At 40.2% G+C, this 11,338-nt stretch overlaps 1 protein-coding gene across 1 annotated transcript; it reads left to right on the forward strand.

Moving 5' to 3' along the window:
- Positions 1 to 313: 313 nt before the first annotated feature.
- Positions 314 to 10,979, forward strand: arsh (arylsulfatase H). Its single transcript, XM_047600435.1, has 12 exons — positions 314 to 1,288; positions 1,923 to 2,078; positions 2,211 to 2,332; positions 2,435 to 2,557; positions 2,906 to 3,108; positions 4,300 to 4,520; positions 5,199 to 5,335; positions 5,603 to 5,740; positions 5,824 to 5,983; positions 6,066 to 6,187; positions 8,238 to 8,686; positions 9,059 to 10,979. The coding sequence occupies exons 1-11, from the start codon at positions 1,284 to 1,286 to the stop codon at positions 8,645 to 8,647; spliced, it is 1,797 nt and encodes a 598-aa protein (XP_047456391.1). The 5' UTR covers positions 314 to 1,283; the 3' UTR covers positions 8,648 to 8,686; positions 9,059 to 10,979.
- The last annotated feature ends 359 nt before the right edge of the window (positions 10,980 to 11,338 follow it).

Genomic DNA, 11,338 nt, shown 5'->3' on the forward strand with positions numbered 1-11,338 from the left:
TATCTATAAAACAAGCTCATACATCACTATGAAATGTTCTTCCCACATGCATGGCCTTGAGAGGATAAACATCAATCCTTGTGAGTGTGCATGCTAATATGATTAAATTACGACAACTGCACACTTATCCTTAAATACCAGTATACGATGATTACAGGATACAGGTACATTGAATACATATTAAAATTATAGTGTTTTCTACTAATAGAAAAACACTTTTATGTGCAACTTATGTGCACCTGTATTCTGTGTTTTTTTCTCTGTTTGTGGCCTTTTTAGTGCATACAAGCTGTTGGAAACTTAATACAGCTCAGAGAGAGCAAAACAACAAACAGACATCACGAGACATGCATTGAAATGCTTGATATGTCAGGTATTTATATGAACAGGAAACTCAACACAAGTGCAAGTACTGTGAATGATTGATGGTGACAGGTCTATAAAGATATACTTGATTAGGTCCTCAAAGTAAAATGTGGGAACCTGCGTAAGATTTTTTCGCTAAACACAAACATGCCTATTCATTTCGTACCCGCCAGCTGTTACACCCACACCGAAAGTAATTAAACCCAGCACCGAGAGAGAGGCTACGAAGACATGGCAGTGACTAATGCAGCTTATTTCATTTCAAGTCAGACAGAATTATCTTTCATGATTAAAACAATGAAGCTCAGCTGTGTTGGTATCTGGTAGACTGACTCATGAAAATAACTGTGAAAACCTCACTGCAAACACCTGACTAGAAAATCTTGTATTGTTATCATGAATGGTTGCAAACAGTAAAACTAAAATATGACAGCAGCAATTTATGTGTCAACAGTCAGAAAAACATAAATTATCACTTTGTGTAAAAAAAACAAAAAAAAAAGTAGTCATTTTACTGACAGAGGTACCGTTTAAACCAGTCTGAGTGGTTGGGAGACCCTTAGGGGTTGCAAGATGATTCTGAATGTGGTTGTGATATACTTAAAAAGTGAGCAGTACTGTGATAAAAAAATAAAAAAATAAATAAATAAATTAAAAAAAAAAAAAAAAAAACTATAACATGACTAAAAACTTGTGCTCAACTTTATTTGACATCTGATAAAAACCAAAATATTCTGTCTTTTAGGTTCATCATCCTGAAGTAGGCGAGAAGTCAATTTTCTGTGGCGCCTTTACTCTATACATTAAGGCATACGTTACCCTGCGCTGCTAAATCAGTTATTAGGGTAAAGAGAGGGGCGGAGTTTTAATGAGAGTAGGAACCATTCTCATGCATCGGACCATTGTACAGGTACATTATGAGGTGAGTTTACATGACGAAATTTTCCTGCTTATCAAAAATAACAGTGTGTGCATTGCGTGCTACACAAGTATACACAAGTATGGTAAAAACAAAACAAAAAAAACAGACGCTGAATTAAGTCTAATCAGGAAGTAAATGTTTCGGACTTTGTTCATGGAATAGATCTATTCTTAAGCGTTAACGCCATGCGTTTAAACCCACAGAGGTTTATTTTTGTTTTAAATAGTAGCCTATCACTGCTGCACGGCAGTTAGCACAACACAGAAAACAGAGCTCAGTCATTGCTGCAAATGCATTGTTTCGCTTGGGAGCTACAGCTGCTAAAAATAATTGCCAGTACATAGCCTATCAATTTAGTATAAGAAACGTCTCACATGTAAATAAAAAACAGACAACAGGAAAGTGCACGTCACGGCTGAGCATTACACAAAGAACTGGGAAAAGTGGACTTCATACCTTTCAAACTGTAACCCATTGCCTGTGTGAATAATCACACATTTACATTCACATTCTACACTAGTGCACGCCCTGTGTCAACCCTTTCAACCTTTCAACCTTTCAAGTTTCAAAAGAAAGTGCACTTCACAGTTCACAGTTGTTATGAACTTCAGCACTATATCACTTTTAATATTAGGTCTGCCCTGTTGGGACCTCTTCTTCTGCTCCTGCTCCTGGCAGCAGGAATGGATGTGAGAGGGGATGAGGCAGATAAGAAGCCCAACTTTGTGTTGATGATGGTGGACGATCTAGGTATTGGTGATATAGGCTGCTACGGTAATGACACCATCAGGTAAGCGGTCATTTATGTGTGTGTGCTAAACCGTGGCCCATCCATCATTTGCTTTTATCAGGTTTTCTTACGTCCTTAACCAGCCTCCTTACCTATTAAACGTCACTGTGATTGCATGTGTTGTATTGTTAGGACTCCTAACATTGACAGACTTGCATCAGAGGGGGTGAAGCTTACTCAGCACATTGCGGCCGCTCCTCTTTGCACTCCGAGCCGGGCTGCTTTCATGACGGGCCGCTATTCACTACGCTCAGGTCACAGATACTTTTGCATTTTTGCCAGTCACACATTTAAAACGTGTTGCTTAGTTGCCAAACACAACATTTTCCATAATTGCCTTCGTGTTTGTTGACTAGGAATGGTTAGTACGGGACGAGTGCAGGTGCTGCTGTTCCTTGGAGGTTCGGGGGGGCTTCCACCCACTGAGACCACCTTTGCTAAAAGGCTGCAGCAACAGGGATACACCACCGGCCTAGTAGGTGAGAGAAAGTGATGGTGATCATTTATTCATTGGTCCTCATTGTAGGATTTCCCCTTAACTTTTCTCAGACAAGAGTAACAACAATTTGGCATCATGGAGGGCTAGAAGCTGGGTCAGCTTTAGTTTTCTTGCGTGATAATTAAGCATAGGGAGTTAATTTGAGATGCAATCAACAGGTTCATCAACACTGTCACACAAACTTGCAATTGGCAGCAGATTAAATCCACATGGTTTTGCATCAGATTTAAGCTGTTTTAATATAAGCCAGAGAAAGAATTGTCAAGTGAAAGGTTCATGTGAGCTCACGCCTGTTTTAAGCACCTAGCTGATTTGTGTGTATCTGCAGGTAAATGGCATTTGGGTGTGAACTGCCAACACAGAGGGGATCACTGTCATCATCCCAACCAGCACGGCTTCAGCTACTTCTACGGCCTGCCATTCACCCTGTTCAATGACTGTGTGCCAGGACATGGCAGCGATGTCCTTGCTGACCTCCAGCATACACTCCGAAATCTGTCTGCACTGGTTGCAGTTGGACTTGTCACAGTGGTAAGTGTGAATTTCTGTCAGTTTTTCTTTTCTTCTCCATAGAATCATCTTTCCAGGCTGTGTTTGAAGAAGAGACATACAGTCAAACAACCTGAGCAAATATGTCTGAGCTAAAGAATTAGAAATTCAAAATAAAAGTGAAATACATATTTTTGTTGCCAGATGATGGGGGGAAAGAAAATGTAAAACAAATGACCGTTGTGCCAATTACCCCAAAGCAAAAATAACTGATGTGTAGTCACTTAGATATGTGCCAAAGGGTTGGAAAATTAGACTGGGAACAGAAGCTGCCATTGTGAAACTCACAGTCACGCTACCCAGAAACGTGTTTCAGGAGTAAGCATAATGTCGAAACCAAAATCTAGAGAAGTCTTGGCGATGGTAGGTACCTGTAGGAGAAAATGGGAACCAGTTGTGCCCCAGATGGAGCAAACCAGCAAACTCGAAACAGCTATTTTTGATGAAGAACTAAATGAATACAAAATGAAGCCTGCTGTAGGGAGTGCTCTGCAGGGAGATGGACGTCCTTGTCAAGTGTTACTAAATAAAACTATTTTCAGATCTAAATTTAAACACTCCTCTATACTGTGTGTATGGAACAAAATGTACAATGTACTATTTGTTTCGCCTCAAACTAAATAGCAGCTTTGGCTTGGGTTGCCATCTACTGGCAAGATCGTTGAATTGCAAATGAGCTTCAGTTCACATTACATTAAGTAAATGTCAAAGTACCACAAAAGCAACAGCTTTGCAAGAAATCCTTCTGTTGTGTAAATGGTATTTACATGGTATTTAAATGGATTTGATTCAGTTGTCCTATTTGTTCAGGCTTTGATTTGTTTGAGCTGTGTACTAAAATGGATTATATGATAAATTGTACTTGACCATCTGTATACATAATACATACATACATAATATAAGGCAGAGAATGATCTATGTCAGTGGAGTGCCGTTTAGACATTCCCAAGCTGAAGCCTTGCTGTTACCTTTCAGTGAAAGACATCATTGGTATTTTGACTCTGTATGTGAAAATCTGTTAGACGGAGTTGGACCTATCAGGGAGAAGGCCAGGTTTTCAAAACCCAGTGTGTGTGTGTGTGTGTGTGTGTGTGTGTGTGTGTGTGTGTGTGTGTGTGTGTGCGTGTGTGTGTGTGTGTGCGCACTCGCATCTATGTCTGTGTGTATTTTCAGGTGTGTGTCCGCCTATGTGGCCTTTTTGAAGTCAGACTGTGGCTCCTGGTGCTTCTTTTCCTTCTCTGTATCCTAGCAACCGCCGTGTGGTATGTGCCCTTTATGCTTCTACCAACCTGGAACTGTATCATCATGAGGAACCAAGACGTGATTGAACAGCCTATGACAGTGGAGACACTGCCTCAAAGGTTGCTGAGTGAAGCACAAAATTTCATAAAGAGGTAACAACACGGGAGTAAAGCAATGTGCTGTTTCTTTTTTTCTCTTTTCTTTTTTTGGCACTGCACTCTTAAACCCTTCTGGATAGTCGTTTGCGGTCTAATCAGAGCAGCTGAGCTTTTTATAGTCCTCCTGTGGTTTAATTCTGTGAGTAGACCTGTCCACTCCTTATCTTGATTGTATTCTTCTGTCTTCATGTGGACCGGAAAGTTTTAATTTCAAACAAAACTGTTCCCTTAAATTATTCTTCCTTGCAATCAATTGCATCCAAAAATCAGCAATCAAAACGTTAATCGCTTTTCCCTTTCTTACCTTGTGTGGCACTATTCATCTCTGCATCATTCTAATTAATCGCAGGAGGCAGCAGTTTTCCAGGAAGAGTTTTGAAAACTCACTATGAGTTATATTCCCAGCACCAAATGGCAAACAGGCGAAGTCACTGACTTACAAAACACTTAAAGCTGCATCAGAACAGAGGTTTCAGTTCAGCAGTACGAGTAATACTAAGGAGCCTGTGAAGTGGTGGTAGGTGTGGAGTAGTGGTTAGAGGAGTGGTTTTGGGCCTTTAAGGTCACAGGTTCACATGAATTGCTGGGTCAAATGCAGAGACACAATTTCCCCATGAGGGATCAGTAAATGAAAAATTATTATTAATATTAATTATTCCTTCTCCTCTTCAGGAATGTTGATCATCCATTCCTCCTCTTCTTCTCACTGGCTCACATCCACACGCCGCTCTTCACAAATCCAGCCTTTGCTGGCAAAAGTCGTCACGGCCTCTACGGCGACAACCTGGAAGAAGTGGACTGGATCATTGGTGAGTGAGGGGTGTGAAGTGAATGAGTTAATGTGAATGTACAATTGTGATCGTCATCTGGTTGCTTGTGTTTTACAGCCGTCAGTCAGTCTGTGAAGGTTTCTCAGTCAGCCGGGTCATAGTATATCCAACTAAAAACACACAAAAACCAAAAACTAAAGAAGCTACTGGGATGATTGGGGAAACGTCTTGAAGTTCTTTTTGGGTCGCCATCAATCATCTGTGCAATTTTATACTGTGAGCTAACATACCCACGTTTCCTTCCAGGTAAAATGACAGAGACGGTTGATTCCCTCGGTCTCGCCAACAACACTCTGATGTACTTCACATCTGACCATGGTGGACACCTGGAAGACGGTGATCCGCGAATTGGACAGAAGGGAGGCTGGAACAGTATCTATAAAGGTAAACAATAAGAGAAGCTGTTGTTTAATTTCTGCTATAAGGTCTCAAGTCCCCTTCTGTACTTTCTCCTGTCTCATCTCCAGGTGGAAAGGCTATGGGGGGCTGGGAAGGGGGGATCAGGGTACCTGGTATTTTCCGCTGGCCTGGAAGACTGGCACCAGGAAGAGTGGTGGATGAGCCCACTAGCCTCATGGATCTGTACCCCACACTGAAATATTTAGCCGAGGACACTCGACCAGACAGGTGCAGTGTGCGCTTTCGTTCACCCGGGCTAATCTGATCCCATGTAAAGCAGTCGCTCATGTATCCGTTGTCTTCCTCTCAGACAATCAGATGGCTACAACCTCATGCCGCTGTTGGAAGGGAAAACTGTTCGATCAGAGCATGAATTCATGTTCCACTACTGTGGCATCTACCTGAATGCCGTTCGCTGGCACCCACAGGGCAGTAAGTTCACACATGAAGACACAGAGATGAATTTAAGCATCCAGCAGATGCATATTTTGTCTTTCTTAAAGTATGATATCTTTCCTGCAGAAAAAAGCAATATTTTCTTATGAAACAGCAACCAGACTAACCTAAATAGAGTAGAGAGTAAGTAAAAGTAATAAGTATAAAGTAAAAAACTTATAGAACTGAGGTAAAGAAGATAAAATCTGAGGTCACATATTTGTAGTATGTGCGAGTCTCTATGGTGACTCTATGACTCTGGTGAAACTGGAGTGTTTTCTTGGTACAATTTAATTTCTCTCTCCAAAAGCTTTCATATAAGAAACTGAATAGCACAAAAACGTGAGAAATACTTGGAAATGTAACTGGGACGGCTGTTGAGGGAGATATCTGCTTATTAATCCCAGTTCTTATTAAATCACCGATCTGACTTATGTTGTATTGCACCACAAATACAGGTGAAACTAGGTTTAAAGCAAAACAAGATCCCTCTTTTTAGAACAATGAAAAAGACTTGCATATATCAAACCAATTAATGTCGCCAGACACACTGCTGCTTTCTTATACCCGGATCAAATCTTTGGTAGCAAAAAAAAAAACAAAAAATAAATGCTTCCGGGAGCTGCAGATTCAGGAGAACTACCTCAGCCCAGCCATATTATAATATTGTTCATACGTCTGGTGTGATCAGTTCTCTTGAAGTCGTGCCATGCCCATTAGGTTAATTTATTGACTCTTACTCCCAGGAGGTGGACTGTCTTTAATTCAGGTCGTTCTTTACAAGATTTACTTTGATATTAGGGGTCATTGTCCTGCTGCCCCACCAAAATTCTACTGTGTGGCTGCTGGAGGACAGCCAACCTGGTATTATCCTCTGAGATACCTCAATAAACCTAAGACTTTGTCTCCATCATGAACTGTTGAGCATCAATTCAAGATGTTTCTTTTGCAATACTTCAACTTTACGATGTTTTCACATATTCAGTGTCTGTTTTACAGCGTACATGGTGCTGCTGGTTTTTCCTGCAGGTTTCCCACTAATGGTGTAGAACACAGACTGTATATAAATATAGACAATATGTCCCCACTTCCGTTCACTGGTCAAACTTACGCTAGTTTCCCAGGAATTTTTGAGCATTAGTCTGCGTAGCACTGTCCATGTTATTGACAACCTGTCCACATCCTTCCAGACTTCGTTTAAATAACACTGCGCTCTGTTCTACCTCCACCAGTTACAAGGAAATGTTAAATTATAGGCTATTTTTTCCTTGTACGTCCTATGGGACCACTTCATGGGGCGGTTGCCATGGCAACTTGTAGTCGATAATAGTCAAATAACGAACTAAAAGGAAGCTTATCAGAAAGATTGACACTTGAATATGTAACAGTGTTATATAAACGACCTAAAATGACAGAAACCGTCCTTGAACAAAATTCATTTGACTTTAGTGTTTTAGTTCGACCCAAGTCCCATCCACTGTCGTGGAGAAGGTCACTCATGAACAGAATCAGCTACTGCCGTTCCTTAAAATAACAATTTATTTCTTTCATAAACATTCTGCATTGTTTTATGGGGTCACCTTCCCATCTTACTTGTAGGAAAAGTCACATAGTACTGAATCCTTTCCATTTTTAGACAGTTAAACTGTGGACAGATTAATATCTAAATCTCCTTGAGATTACTTTGTAATACTTCCCAGCTTTATCTATGTACTCTGTGACTCTATAATAGTTTATGGTAGGTCTTTTGAGGTCTCTTTTTTTGTGAACTGTAAAATCAAAATGCCTTTATGAGTCAGAATGTCTTTATGAGTCGAAGTAAGTCTAACCTCCAATCTTTCATCATAGATTCTCTGTTCCTCTAACTTTTGACTTTAGTTAAAGCATTTTGAATTAATTATTCATTATAGACAAGAACAATTTGTATGTTATTAAATAAATAGATTAAATTATTTGTTGTTAAAATCTTAATCATATTTTAATATCCATACACAAAAGTTCACTTTGTACCCAGGACATGAGTTGACTGATGTTGGTTTCTATCCAGGTGACTCCGTCTTCAAGGTGCACTTTTTCACTCCCAACTTTTCTCCCCCGGGAGCTGTTGGTTGCTATGACACTAAGGTCTGCCTGTGTCACGGAGAACATGTGACACACCACAACCCACCGCTGCTGTATGACCTTTTTCACGATCCCTCGGAGTCCCGACCTCTGACCCGTGAAACAGAGCCGCGATATGCTGAAATCCTTGAACAGACTGCCAGAGCAGTGGAGACGCATAAAAGCACCCTCATAAATGAGCAGGCGTCTGATGACACCCAGTCACCCGCCAGCACAGCTGCATACAAGGTTCAAGGCCAGATGACTTGGGACAAGATTCTGTGGAGGCCTTGGCTTCAGCCCTGCTGTGGGACTTTTCCATTCTGTGGGTGCAAAGAGGACGCGACACATGTTTAAAGCTGCGGCGCACTTTTGTCTCCCCCTTCTGGCAATGAAGTAATTATACAAACACCGTTGTCACATGCATATAATATGTGCCTTGTAGCTCTGGAAACGCTCAGACTCTTATTTAAAAATAGTCACAAAAATAAAAATACAGTTGGGCCCAGAAATATTTGGACAGTGACACAATGTTTATGATTTGGACTCCCCATGCCATGGATCTGAAGACATGGTAATGGTGGCGCCAATTTTCAGTTTTACTTCAAAGGATTGAACAAAAATATCCTATGAAACATTAAAGAATTTCAACCACTTTCATACAAAGCCTCTTTCATTTCAGTGGCTTAAAAAGTTATTGGACCAATTGACATTACCATAACTAAAATGTTTTTTTTTTTTTAAATATTTTTTTTTAATCTTTTGCAGGCAGTGACTGTCTGAAGTCTGGAACCCATGGACATCACCAAACACTGGGTTTCCTGCTTTATGATGCTTTGCCAGGCCTTTAGTGCAGCTTTCTTCAGATGTTGCTTGTTTGTTGATCTTTCTGCCTTCAGTTTTGTCTAAATGCATGCTTTATTCTTTTGAGATCTGGGGATTGACTCAAACATTACAGAATATTCCACTTCCTTGGCTTAAAAAAACTCCTGGGTTGCTTTTGCTATATGTTTTGGATCATTGTCCGTCTATACTGTGAAGTATTGTCCACTACACTTTGGTGCATTTGGCTGAATCTGACTAAACACTAGTGACCCAGTGTCGTTGGAAGCCCTGCATGCCCATGCATCAGACTGCCACCACCATGTTTTATACAAGATGTGGTGTGCTTTGGACCATGAGCCGTTCCAAGCCTTTTGCATACTTTCTTCTTCCCATCTTTCTCTTACAAGTTGATCTTAGCTTCATTTGTCCAAAGAACGCTGTTCCAGAACTGGGCTGGCTTCTCTCTGATGCTTTTTTCCCCAAAGTATATTGTGGCCTTTCTATTTTTGAGGCTGATGAATGGTTTGCACCTTGTTGTGAACGCTCTATATTTGCTTTCATGAAGTCTTCTCTTTGTGGGAGATACTGATACGCTTACTTCCTGGAGTGTGTTCTTCATTTGGGTGGATGTTGTGAAGTGGAAAGGATCCTGCAATCACCCACTGTTCATCTGTACATGCGTCTGTGGACGTCCAGGCCTTTTTCAGTTCCCAAACTCACCAGTGTGCTCTTTCTTTTTCTCAAAATGTATCAAACTGATGATTTGGCCACCACTCCTAACATCTTCTTCTGCTATCTCTCTGATGGATTTCTTCTTTTTTTTCAGCCTAATGATGGTCTGTTATACTTTCATTGAGATCTCCTTTGACTGCATGTTGTGGATTCACAGCAAGTGCCACCTTGAAGCAATGCCAGAGATTTTACCTGTTAAAAATAATGAAGGATTAATGAGGGAACTGTCCACGCTGCCCATGAAACAGCTTTTGAGGCAATTTGGTCCTTTGAAAAAAGAAAAAAAAAAGAGGCTACACACCAAAGAGCTGTAAATCCTTCCTCCCTGAAGGTGAATACCCTTAAATTACAGCCGAGAGTCTGCACCCATATTAATTATATAACTATATCTTGAATATATTTTTGGTAAACAGCTAAAATAACAAAACTTCGTCAGTGTCCAAATAGATATGGACTGTTCATTTCCACAGTTCAAAGTTCCAAGACAATAATATGTTATTTAGGTAGATAAAATCAAACAGCTACATGGCTTACTCCAACCTAACCTACTCCAATGTAAGATGAATTTGTCTGCCCTAAACCTTTTTTTTTTTCTTGAAGTGTTCTCCAATGAGGAAGAGGTCAAACCAATGGTAATCCACATTTGTCACTGCTGGTGATTGCTTTTTTTGTCTAGACATAATGCTATGTTTCCTTGTTATCTGAAGCATCAGAAGTGTTTCTTGAAAATCTCTTAATCTGCCTCAGCCACTACTGACTGACTGACTACCTTCTTCATCTCTGGCAAACAAGTGACATAAAATAAGATCCCATGCACCGCTGAAGGAATGTTGCCACATTTGGCTTAATTAGCACTGTGTGAACTCATTTGGAAAGGGTTTGAACGCAAAGCAGCATAGAGCAAACTAGAAATAAGCAGCTTGGGCTCAGAGAAACCTTTTCTAAAAAAAAAAATCCACATTGCTAAGGGAAATACTAAAATGCAGTTAATTATACTTGAACTGACCAAATAAGCTAAAAATTAAACTGTACATTGTCTTCACTGTTAAATTTTCAGTCTATAGTTTACATCCAGTGAATGAAGGATCTGTTTGTGCTTTTATTTTGTCAGTAAAATGTGCTTGGCATTTTATTCTCTGTTTGTCTGTTTGTAGACCATTAGAGCTGATGTAATATTACCTTGCCTCCTTAAATGCGGCTAACTCTGTCATTTAGAGGGAAAATTCCTCAAGAATGTAGTTTAGGCTGTGAGCCATTAGGGGGCAAAGTCAGACTGTGTTTGTTGCAATGGACAAGCTGTAATGTGCTTTTGAGGGAGCGAGAGACAGAAATAAGATTAAGATTTAATTTCTGTCTCTGTGGGCTTTTGTGCTGTTCTGAGCAATAACTGCCATTATTAGTACTACTAGCAATGTGCATATACCGATCAACCACAACATTAAAACCAACCTCTGGTGAAGTGAATAGCATTGATGATCTCATTACAATGAA

The sequence above is a fragment of the Mugil cephalus genome, chromosome 12 (assembly GCF_022458985.1).
Source record: "Mugil cephalus isolate CIBA_MC_2020 chromosome 12, CIBA_Mcephalus_1.1, whole genome shotgun sequence".
Classification (NCBI taxonomy): Eukaryota; Metazoa; Chordata; class Actinopteri; order Mugiliformes; family Mugilidae; genus Mugil; species Mugil cephalus.

Bases quoted from the DNA above. Each gene is read 5' to 3' on its own strand.
- arsh (XM_047600435.1), top strand. The intron at 2,333-2,434 runs GTCACAGATACT...TTTGTTGACTAG, and splicing joins CCGCTATTCACTACGCTCAG to GAATGGTTAGTACGGGACGA. The intron at 6,188-8,237 runs GTAAGTTCACAC...GTTTCTATCCAG, and splicing joins TCGCTGGCACCCACAGGGCA to GTGACTCCGTCTTCAAGGTG.